General features: G+C 37.1%; 1 protein-coding gene across 7 annotated transcripts in view; it reads right to left on the bottom strand.

Annotated features, from left to right (window-relative positions):
• NCOA6 (nuclear receptor coactivator 6) overlaps window positions 1-12,389 on the bottom strand; it is a 161,467-nt gene that overhangs the window by 75,135 nt on the left and 73,943 nt on the right. For all 7 annotated transcript variants that reach the window (XM_058286959.2, XM_058286954.1, XM_058286961.2 and 4 more), the window contains exons 5-6: window positions 10,249-10,404; window positions 5,000-5,122 (exon numbers count right to left, since the gene is read on the bottom strand). In XM_058286959.2, the coding sequence (XP_058142942.1) occupies window positions 5,000-5,122; window positions 10,249-10,404 (279 nt within the window). The remainder of the gene's footprint in view (window positions 1-4,999; window positions 5,123-10,248; window positions 10,405-12,389) is intronic.

Consider the following 12,389-nt stretch of genomic DNA (forward strand, 5'->3'; position numbering starts at 1 on the left):
TTCTTCCTTTCCAATCTGGATGCCTTTTATTTATTTTTCTTGCCTAACATCTCTGGCTAGAACTTCTATAACATTGTTTTTTGTTTTGGATTTATTTATTTCTCTCCCCTTCCCCCCCCAACCCCGGCTGTCTGTTCTCAGTATCTATTTGCTGCATCTTCTTTGTCCGCTTCTGTTGTCAGCGGCACGGGAATCTGTGTTTCTTTTTTGCTGCATCATCTTGTGTCATTTCTCCGTGTGGGCAGCGCCATTCTTAGGCAGTCTGCACTTTCTTAGGCGCTGGGCGGCTCTCCTTATGGGGCACACTCCTTGTGCGTGGGGCTCCCCTACGCAGGGACACCCCTTGCACCCCTTGCATCAGCACTGCACGTGGGCCAGCTCCACATGGGTCAAGAAGGCCTGGGGTTTGAACCGCAGACCTCCCATGTGGTAGACGGATGCCCTAACCGCTGGGCCAAGTCCGCTTCCCTGTAACACTGTTGAATAAGAGTGATGGCAACACACATCCTTGTCTTATTCCTTATCTTAGGGAGAAAGCTTTCAGTGTTTCACCATTGAGTATGATGTTTGCTCTGGGTTTTTCATAAATGACTTTTATCATGTTGAAAAAGTTCCCTTCTATTCTGTTTTCTGAGTGTTTTTATCATGAAAGGATGCAACTTTTTTTTTTAGGAGGTACCAGTGATTGAATCCAGGATCTTGTTCATGGGAAGAAGGCACTCAACCATTTGTGCTACATCTTCTCCCAGGATGCTGGATTTTGTTAAGTGCCTTTTCTGTATCAATGGATATGATCATGTGGTTTTCCCCCATTTTATTCTATTAAGGCGGTGATTGATTTTTTTACATTGAAACAACCGTGCATTCCTGGAATAGATCCCACTTTTTCATGGTGTATAATCTTTTTAATATACCGTAGGACTTGGTTTTCAGTATTTTGTTTACTATACCTCCCTCCATTTTTGAAGGACTGGGTCATTTTTGCTGGCCCTAGAACCAGCAAGCTGCACCAGGAATGTGGGCTGTAGCCCCCAACACTCCCTGGCATGCATTTGGGGATGGGGCATCATAGCCACTATGCAGAAAGTGAAATTCACCAGTACTTACTGAAATTTACCAGCCTCCTCATTCAGCTCTTCCATGCATACTTCAAGTGTTTCACTAGACTCCAGAGTTTCAAAATAATTGATTCATAGAGTTCTCATCAGTTCAGCAGCTGTTTTGGTGGACGGACTAATTCCTGGGGCTTCCTGTTCTGCTATCTTCCCACAAACCTCTGTCTTTACATTTTGATAGCGTCTTGTTCTCTATTTATGATTTTGATAATTTTAAAGATGACCCTCCCCACCTCCACCCCTTCTGAGGTACCAGGGCTGGGGAATGAACCTGGGACTTCATATGTGGGGAGCCAGTGCGCAACCACTGAGCTACACCAGCTTCCCTGAGTTTGTTTTTTTTTTTGTTGTTTGTTTGCTTATTTTGTTTTTAGGAGGTACCAGGGATTGAATCTGTGACCTCATATATGGGACGCAGGTGCTCAACCACTTGAGCTACATCTGCTCCCAAAAGCCAAAATTTTAAATCATTTACCTGATAGCTCTATTATCTAAAATTCTTGAGGATGGGAGTCTAATCCTAATTTTAGGATTAAACTATGCAAAGTCTGCAATGGCTTGGGTTAAAGATGTATTCCACAGGCTCAAGAATATTACTATCCTAGAACCACTTTTGTTAATGATTTACCATGGCTGTTCCTAGACAATTCCAATAGTATATTAAATCCTCAATTTGCATGTGGGTAAAGAAGACAGTTTTACAACCCCCGTTCCCCACCCCACAACTTACAGCCTAGGTCAAGATAAACAAGTTTCCCATTTTTAATTTTTTCTAATCTATCTTTTGTTGAAAATTCTAGCTTCTTTCTTCATTTGGATTCAAGGCATCACTTCATCTTTATCCCTTCCTGGCCACTAACATCAAAATCCCTTGGCCTGTGCAAAATTTCCTCATTTGCCTACTGCTCTGTTTAAAGTTTCAACTTTACCTTATTTTTTGCCTTGGGGATTTCTCTTATTTCTTACAAACTCAGCTATGCATTACAAGTTATATTTTATCTTGCATTTTTAGATATTTTTTAGTTGCAAATGGCAGGGAGGTAAATGTTTATTTACTGAAATGGATTTGTTTCTGAGGAACCTCATGCCATTTTTCAAAGATGGTAGTTAGACAGTAAGAAAATTCTCATAAAAAGAAACAAGTTTCCTTAGTCCACAAAGAGCTTCCTACCCCTAGTAATGCGTAGGTCATGCTGACTATATACTCAGTAGGAGCACTATGAAATGCATTCCAGCATTAGGTGGGAATTTGGACTAAATCAGTGGTTCCAAACTTGGGGTGATTTTGTGCCTCAGAGGACATTCGGCAATATCTGAAGACATTTTGGTTGGCAAATCTAGAATAAGGAGTGGAGGTGCTACTGGTATCTGGTGGGTAGAGCACAGGGATGGTGGTAAGCATCCCACAGTGCCCAGGACAGATCCCTATAAAATGCCAATAGTGTTGAGGTTAAGGAACTCTGGACTAAATGCCTGTTATGGTACCTTCACTAATCTTGGGAGTCTATAAGGTTAAGGGGAAAAAAAACCCTAAAAAAACTAAAACAGACTAAGGATTTATTTTTAAATGAAAAAAAAAGTTTGTTTACCAGCTTTCTATTGCCAATGTTAATAGAAGAAAGTAATACTAAGAATAACTTGCAATCTAAGATATATCTAGATAAACAATTCCTAAGTCATTTATTATTTTAGAAAGTATTTATATAGTCTGTTCCCCTAGAAAATTTTGTCTAATTTAGTACTAAATTTTGTTTGTATCAAGTCCCAATGGATAAAAGAGAAAAATCTTCCTAAAGTGTGCTTGGCAATAAAGAAAGATACCTAGGAATTAAAATGTTACTGTGTGACACGAGCCAGACAGAAAAGGACAAATATTGTATGATCTCACTGAGTTGAAATAATTTAAATAAACAAACTCATAGAATCAGAATCTAGAATAGAGGTTACCAGGAAAATGGGGTAGGGATAGGGACTGGGAAGTTAAGGCTTAAAATATAGAGAGTTTCTATTTAGGATGATGGAAATGTTTTGGTAATGGATGGTGGTGATGGTAGTACAACATTGTGAATGCAATTAACAGCACTGAAATATATATATGAATGCGATTGTTAATGAGATATGTTAGACTGTATAATGGTAACAATGAAATTCTTTCATGTAAAAATCAAAACAACAAAACAAAATGCATGGAACTACACTATACAAATAGTGAGCCCTAAGTTAAACCACAGACTATAGTGAGTAGTACAATTATAAAAATGTGCTATTATCAATTGTAACAAATGCTCCATACCAATTCAAGGTGTTAATAATAGTGTGGTATGGTATATGGAAATCAGATATTTTAGGCATGATTGTTCTTTAAACCCACAGTTTCTCTAATGAATAAAATTAAGTCAGCAAAAAGGAAAAAAAAAGTTCCTGAGACCAAAAATCATTACTACTAGTAAGACAATAGTTTATCTAGGAGAGCTTGCAATTAGGATGTTGATAACAGTTTCAGAGCATTTCACTGTTTCCAGGACATAATTAAAGATGTTTACATCAACTAAGGCCTGTAAATATTAAGTTATAAAGACGAGAGTATCAAATTTCCTCTTATCCCTGGTCTATTTCTTCTATAACTATTTCATGCTTGGCTAGGCTTCTGGTCCTGATTCTTCCAGTAGTGGTAACAGTGTCACCTATAATCTCTCATGTAGCTTCCTTACCATCAGATGCTCTGAATTCTATGAGCAAGTACAGAATCCCTAATACAAGGCACCAGTTTGGGTATTTTATAACCACTATATGGACCCGCAAAATAGCCAAATAGCATATCCTGACATATAACAGGAATCCAGTAAATGTTTGCCATGACTCAGTGCTCATCTACCTTCAAGCATGGTCTCAAAAGACTGTAGGCATTAATATCTCATTTTATAGATGAAGAAACAGTGATTAGGTTGAGGTAGCCAGTAACTGACAATGCCAGGATTCAAACCTAGTTCTGTCCAATTTTATATGGCCAAGTCTTCAGCTACAGTTCAGAAGGTTTACAAACTAAGCTCCTCCACTCTGCTACATTTCTTCAAGAGCTAGAGTAGAGGTGGGAAGGATAATGATTGGGCATAGTTTCAGAATTTTTCCCTGCTTCACAACCATAATTACGTTCTTATTTTGTCTTATTTTGAATAAAAAGTCCTGCAGCTGAAAAAGTCTGAAAGCCACCAGGGTAGTGGTAAGAGTGCTGCAATAGTACTTAAGAGATCTGTGATGTTAGCTCATTAGCTGACCTGGGAAAATTGTTTCCCTTCTGTAGGCTCCAACAGCTTCCTCAGTTTTAAATGAAAGAGCCAATTCAACTCTAACATTCTGTGTTTCTACAATCTCTGAAGAAGAAATTTCAGGATTACAAGGAAGCAAACACTTTAAATATAACTCTTTCAAATTCCAAATATATAAAAACAGATTCTCCCCCATACTTCTGCAGATTCCACTTAAGCATACAAGAACACTCAGCTTATAGATTCTCAGCCTCACAGAAAGTGGTAGGGAGCTGTAAAGCTATGCACTCCACTATACTGTAAACATCTTGAGAGTAGAAAATGTTTTATTCATTTTTATTTTCTAGATCCTGATATAAAACAGGAACTTAATAAAAGTTTGCCACATGGTTCAGTGTTCATATACTTTTAAGCATGAGCTTAAAAGATTGTAAAAACTGTATGCTTCAAGCTCCACCACCCTAGTCTCCTGAGAGTGACTCACTGATTCAGTTAATAGATATGTGGCTGTTTCCCAAGCTCCAGCCTATCTTGCAAGACCCAAATAATCATGTATTAGCAAACAAACAGAAATAAGGAAACTAGCAAGATGTCATACCATTGAGTGGAAGATCTCACCTGGAGCACCTGCCATAGGAAATCCTGTTTCCATCCTAACTGAGTTTCCAGCTCCCATGGGTCCATTCATTCTCACATCTTGGCTTCGGTTCTGAGCCAAAGCCAGGTTGATAGCACCTTCCCCTGAAAATGACAGTCAAAGTTATAAAAAGGAAATCATGAGAATAAGAAAAACAAAGGCCAATTTTATTCAAATACAGATAGAAGAGTCTTAATTTTCTGTGTTTTTGAAAAATTATAGTAAGTTTACCACCACAAAAAGGACAGGTTCAATAGTATGTGGATCTTTTTAAAACTCCCTCTAAGCAGGTTTACTTACGTGAGGCACAAGGAGAACATCATAACCAATTTTCACTTATAATATGGCAGACAGACAATCATTAATGATGCTTGGTATCAGAGAACTCAGAACTCTGAATATTTATTTTCAACTTTCACTAGTTCTGTGTATTTGTAAAGGATAAAAATGTTCTACAAAAATCTCAAAATACCAGGTTTCCTTTAGGGAATTTTCTGTCAGGAGGTAGAAGTATAAATAGGCTTGATGGACAAAAAAACATGATGGTATAGATAATAGCTTAAATTTGAGCACTAAACAGAGGTTTCAAAATACTAATTTCCTTTCAATAATTTCAACATAAACAGACTTCCAGCAGAGAAATCCAAGCAATGAAGGGTAGACAGGTTGCTACTAATCTACCTCTGAGATATCTGATTGATTAGACCAACATTTGTATAAGGTTTTTAATGTTTATAAAATTTTATCTCACTGGAGCCTTATAATAACCTGGTAGGGAATGTCACTAGAAATATTCCAATTAGGTAGATCTTAGTCTTTGAAGCAACTTAATTTTAACTTGGGCTAATGATAAAAAGGTCTCTAAAACAAGTTTCAAAATGCTTACTGCACATAATCCAAAATTTGATCTTTGTTTCTTTGGAAGACACCACCACCTTGTGGACAGATGAATGTATAGTTTACTGAGGAGTTGAAAAGCTACACACACCTGAGTTCTTCCTTCTATGGGGTCCTGATTGACAAATACAGAGATAAAGCAAGAACCTAATGAAGACACGACAGTTTCCCACCTCATCACTAACCTATGTGATCTTTCTGTGTTAAGTATTTTTGGTCATAAGAAACATACATCCTAATAATAAGGACAAATGCTGGGAACCCAAGAGAATGCAGGTCTTGAGGATTTCCAACATAGGAAAAGAACCATTAATGTACCAAACTTGCTAAGATATTCTAAGGAGAAAGAGTAATGTTTCTGAAACAGTCATCAGATCATGTCACTCCTTTGCTTAAAACTATAAATTGCTTCCCACTGTTTTAGAAATAAAAGTGAAAGTCCTTAACAGGGCATACAGGGTTTCAAATTATCTGTCTAATCCAATGCTATTCAACTGAAATATAACACAAGCCACAAATATAACTTTAAATTTTCCAGAAGCTATATTAAGAAGGTAAAAAAAAACAGGTGAAATTAATTGTAACATATTTTATTTAATCAAATACAACCAATGCATTATTATTTCAACATACAATTAATATAAAATTATTAATGAGATATTTTACATTCTTGGGGGGGCAGTTACACTTAAAGTGCCTATCATTTTGAACTGGCCTCATTTCCAGTGCTCATAGCCACATGTGGCTCATGGCTATAATACTGGACAGTGCAGACTAAGATCCAGTCCTTGCCTACCTCTCCAACCTTATCTCATGTTATTTTCTCTGAATAAGGATTCAGTCTCAGTTACATTTTTTAGTTTCTTTGGTACACAAAGCTGCTCAAGGCCTACAACAGTCCTCCTGCACTCTTCACATAGCTAACTTCTTAAATTTCAAGTAAGCTTTGAGTAAGTATCACATACCCAAAAAGGCCTCCCCCAACAATCTAATCCAAGGTTAGGTCACCCTTATCAGAACCCCTTGCTATTTTCTTCAGAGAACATTCCATTTTGTAATTTCTTATTCATTTGTTCTGTCTGCTTCCCTCATCACTATGAAGTAAGTATGGTCTGCCCTAGTTTTCTAGAACAGCCCGGTTTACCTGTTATCCGAGCAAAATTATTAATAGTACCTCCTTTCATTCTCTAATGTGTCCTAATTAGATGATAAATTCCATGGCTACTATAATTATATCCTTTATTCATAGACTAATACCTGGCACATAGTAGACACTCATTAGCTATTTAGTGAATAAATGATGAGTCATCTTTTCATAACCTTACAGAGAATTACATGCATTTTTCTAAATGATAAATACATTCTGTAAAATCCCACACTAAAAAGAATAAACTTTATGGGAAAAACAGGGTAGGGGGAGATTCAAAACCTATGCAGCTTTGTAACCAGAGCACTAATATAAACAATAATTGATGCAGCCGAGCTCTGTGCCATTGGGGTTGCCATTAAGTTGGGCACAAGAGGAAGTGCAACAAGTCAAAAAATGAGAATATGCAAGACTGAGAGTGCACTTCTGGGGAAGGAATCTGAGTGCAAGGTCTCACTCTTAATTTTCTTAAAATAGAGCTAAAAGAATTTCCACTTATGCAGTAGCTGAGCTAAAACCTTTTTCTTTTCCTGTTGGTAATTATAATTTCCTACTTTTCTAGATCTCCCTGTCAAGGAAAATCACAAACGGACAAACACAATTTCCACATTATACTGGTATATCATTTCCTTTATTTGCAAACTGACATGAGCGAACTGGTGCCAAAGAAACAGATGCTGTAGAGAATACTCTATTATCTCACAAACTTGCCAATTAGGGGTAGGCAAACTATGGTTTGTGAGCCAAATCCAGCCTGCTGCCTGTTAAATATTTAAAGTTTAATTGGAACACAGCCATGTGGATTCTTTTATGTCTTGTCTATGGCTGCTTTTACTTAATAATGGTAGTGTTGAGTAACTGTGACTGAGAATGTATGGTCTGTAAAGACAAAAAAATTTATTATCTTGTCTTCACAATCTTAGACTGCACAAAATTTGTCTCACTCCTATATACAAAATGATAGCCTCCTCACACTGCTGGGTTCTCTGAAGCATTTAGATTCCAAATAAGCACAGGGTTAGGAGGGCTTGGTCCACCAGGAAAAGTGAAGGCTGGCACATTTTTTGGATCAACATAGGAGGGGATAAGGGGGTTCCAGCTCACTGAGTCCCCAAGGAGAGAACTCCCTTTCTGCAACCCACACTTGACACTTTAAATTTTTAAAGGGTTATGAGCTTCATAAAGGCAAGGACCATATTTTATTTATCTTGTATTCCAAGTGCTAGAGCAGAGCAGTGTTATTATACATGTACTTCCCTTTCTTTCATTCAACAGAAATTTACTAAGAATTTAACATGTACCAGGCAAGCCAGGGACACACAGTGAGCAAAACCAAACATGGTCCCAGCCCTACTGAAGCTTACAGTCTAGTAGAGGATAAAACAATAATCAAATAATTGTTCTGCTGAAAGTGTGAGATAAATAATCTGAGGGAAAGAAACAGACTTTTGTGGGAACATACAACAAAGGACTCTGACTTAGCCTGGGGGTTCAGAAAATGCATCCTTAGGAAGATTTAATCTGATACTTGAAGACTGAGTAGAAGTTAACTAGGGGAAAAGGGAATGATAGGGGAAAAGGGAAAGCACTCCATATAAAGAAGATATCAGTGCAAAGACCCTGTTGTAGGAGGAAGAATTGTGTGATCAAGAAACCAAAACAGAGAAATGGACATGGCTCAACTGACAGAGTGTCTGCCTACCATATGGGAGGTCCAGGGTTCGAATCCAGGGCCTCTTGGCCCGTGTGGTGAACTGGCCCATACGCGGCGCTGCCATGCGCAAGGAGTGACATGCCATGAATGGGTGTCCCCCACACAGGGAGCCCCACACACAAGAAGTGCACCCTGCATTGAGCCACCCTGTGTGAAAAAAATGCAGCCTGCCTAAGAATGGCGCTGCACACACAGAGAGCTGACACAGCAAGATGATGCAACAAAGAGAGACACAGATCCCCGGTGCTGCCAAGAATGCAAGCAGACATAGAACACAGAGTAAATGGACACAGAGAGCAGACAATGGGGGGAGGGGGGAGGGAATAAATAATAAAATAAATCTTAAAAAAAAAAACCCAAAAGAATGTTGGAAAGGCTGGAAAACAGAAAACAAGGGAGTAGAGTTGTACAACATAAGGCTGGATGCAGAAGGGAGGGATCAGACCATGCAAGGCCTAAGGTCATGGTATGGAGTATGGTCTTTACCCTATGAACGACGGCAAGTGATACCAAGATTTTAAGCTAGGTGCAGGTATGTGAATGTATGTTGAGTTTATTTTCATTTTGAAAAGATCATTTTGGCTAAAATATTTGAAAAATTAATATGCTATAAGAGGACTGTTCAGGGCCTCTTAATCTCTCTGTTAAATGAATAAAGAAAAATGTATAAGTCTTATTCAGAGGAAGGAAGCAACTGAAATTAGATGTTTTTTAAAAGACAAATCGCTCCCTGCTTAGGGTGCCAGTAAAATCGAAGTCTGAGAGACAAATGGCCAAAATCAGTGAAGGAATCCCAGAAATGGAAGACTGTTTTAACATTTCAGATCATTGAAGTAATTGATCATGAAGTAAAAAAACACATGATCATCTCAATAGGAACAGTAAAGGAATTTGGGGGGGGAATGAACACTCCTTCACAGTAAAAACAAAACAACTCAACCTAGAAACAGAAAGACTCTTCCACAACCTGATTTAAAAAAAGCTTCTATGAAAATCCCACAGCTAATAATATTTAACAGTGAAAAACTAAACCTTTCTCCTTAGATCAAGAACAAAACAAGATGTCCACTCTTGCCACTTCTATTCAGCATTGCACATTCTAGCCAGGACAACTGGGCAAGAAAAATAAAGAAAATGCATCCAGATTGGAAAGCGTTATATTAACTTGTATAAAAAATCCTAAGGAATTTAATTTTTAAAAAACTAAACAAAAACCTGTTACAAATAAGCTAGTTCATCAAGGTTGCAGGTTACAAGATTAAAAGAAAAAAAATCTGAGCCTATAGATTCTTAAGAGTATCAGGACCCAGTAATTCTTCTTTATCTGAAGGTGCTATAATGTGAAACACAGGTTACGTGAGTCACCAAAACTTAAGAACAAAAGAGAACATAACAAGAAGCATAGGAAATCATGCTATAATCTACTGTTTTTACAAATTTTGTCCAGATGAGCACATGGCAAAATAAAAGACCTTCAATCTGAATGGAGAGAATCCCCAGATCCCGAAGCTGCTGGTTGTTGCTCTGAGCCAGGATCCTTAGACGCTCTGCTGCTTCCCGGGGTATGTTGAATGTCACACGCACACTATTCCAGGGTTCCACCTTCTGCACCTTTAGCTTGCTGGATTCTTGGTTGTGAAAGAAAGAGAGTAATGTTACTAATTTTTTAGCTACCACTACCAACAACAAAGAAGATAAAAGCACAAGGCAGAGCACCCGTCTGGAATATCTGAGAGAGCTTGGGCTTTGGCTTTAGATAAATTTCAAATCTAATCCCAGCTTTGCCACTAGTTTCTGGGTACCATGAACAAGTTACTTAAACTTTCTGAAATGTACTTTTCTCTTTTTTAAAACGATGACAAAACTACTTCATGGGATTGGAAGTACTAAGTGAGATAATATATGCAAAAAACCTAGCACAGTACCTGACACACAGTAGACACTGAATAAATGGAAAGCATTAAGATGGAGTAAAGAACACAAGAAGAGAGAAGTTGAAATTAATAGAATAATAGTTACTTCTGGGCACAGTTCACTGTATGTGAACTGAGAAGCTAAGAACATATAGGTTTCAAGTGAAAGCTTACAAAAATACTGCCAACTACAGAACATGAGGGTATCTGAAACTACAATCTACTAAACTTATTTAAAGAAAGGGCATTAAAAAGGAGAAGAGGTTTGTTTATAAAATGGTAAGCAATTTTATCTTTTCAAATTAAATACTTGAAATATTTAATCCTCAAATAATTAAATATTCACCGGGCATCTTTGTGCAAGACATTCATAAGCTTATTAATAAATACTTCAATTTAAGGAGGGCTTAATTAAGTCTTGATTCTTTATGTCTTTGATGTTCTTTAATTATTATTTTCCTACTTTAAACAAAAACAGAACTTCCAATGCAGCATACTAAACCAAGGAGGAAAATAACACAGAGTTGACAACTAAGCTTCAATATGGATATGCAAACATTACATTTCAGCTAGTCTGAAAATCAATGCAGAACATATTTTTAAAAGAAGATATAAATTTTAACTAATTGAGGAGGCAATACTATCTCTATTTTTTTTTTTTGCGGTACCAGGAGTCAAACACAGGATCTCATATATGGGAAGCCGGCATTCAACTACTGAGCCACACTGGCTTCCCTGAGTTAGCCTTTTCATCTGTTTTGCTTGCTGTTTGTTTTGTTTTTTCAGGAGGCACCAGGAACCAAACCCAAGACCTCCCATGTGGGAAGCAGGCAATTTGTATCTGAATTCTTTCACTTAGCATAATCTTTTTAAAAAAATTATTGTATTCTTTAGAGAAGTTGTAGTTTACAGAAAAGTCATGTAAAAAAAAAAAAGCCATTCCCATATACCCCACCCCCTACTGTTGACACTTTGCATTAATGTGGTAACTTTGTTACAACTGATGAAAGAATATTAAAATAATATTAAAATACTACCATTAACTTTAGTCCACAGTTTACATTAGGTGTAGATTTTCCCATATACTACCCTATTACTGATACCTTGTGATAGTGTCATACATTTGTTATAATTCATGAAAGCACATTCTTATATTTGTACTATTAACCACAGTCCATCATCCTTATCAGGGCTCACCCTGTTATACAATCCCATGTTTTGTTTTCTAACTTTCCTTCTAGTAATATACACAACCCAAAACTTCCCCTTTCAACCACATTCACAAACATAATTCAGCACTGTTAATCACACTTGCAATAATATGCTACCATCATTACTATTTCCAAACATGCACAATCAACCTAAATATAAATTATGCATAAATTAAGCATCAGCGTCCCATTTTCTACCCTTACTTCTCTATCCTGGTAACCTATATTCAAGAATCTTAACTCTTATGAGTTTGCTTATTAAAATTAGTATATATCAGTGAGATCATGCAATATTTGTCCTTTTGTGTCTGGCTTATTTCACTCAATATAAAGTCCTCAAGATTCATCCATGGTGTCACGTGTTATCAGGACTTCATTCCTTCCTTATAGCTAAATAATATTCCATTTTATGTATATAATACATTTTGTTTATCTATTCATCAGCTTATGGACACTTGGGTTACTTCCATCTTTTGGCAGCTGTGAATA

This window comes from Dasypus novemcinctus, chromosome 24, assembly GCF_030445035.2.
Source record: "Dasypus novemcinctus isolate mDasNov1 chromosome 24, mDasNov1.1.hap2, whole genome shotgun sequence".
NCBI classification, from domain to species: domain Eukaryota; kingdom Metazoa; phylum Chordata; class Mammalia; order Cingulata; family Dasypodidae; genus Dasypus; species Dasypus novemcinctus.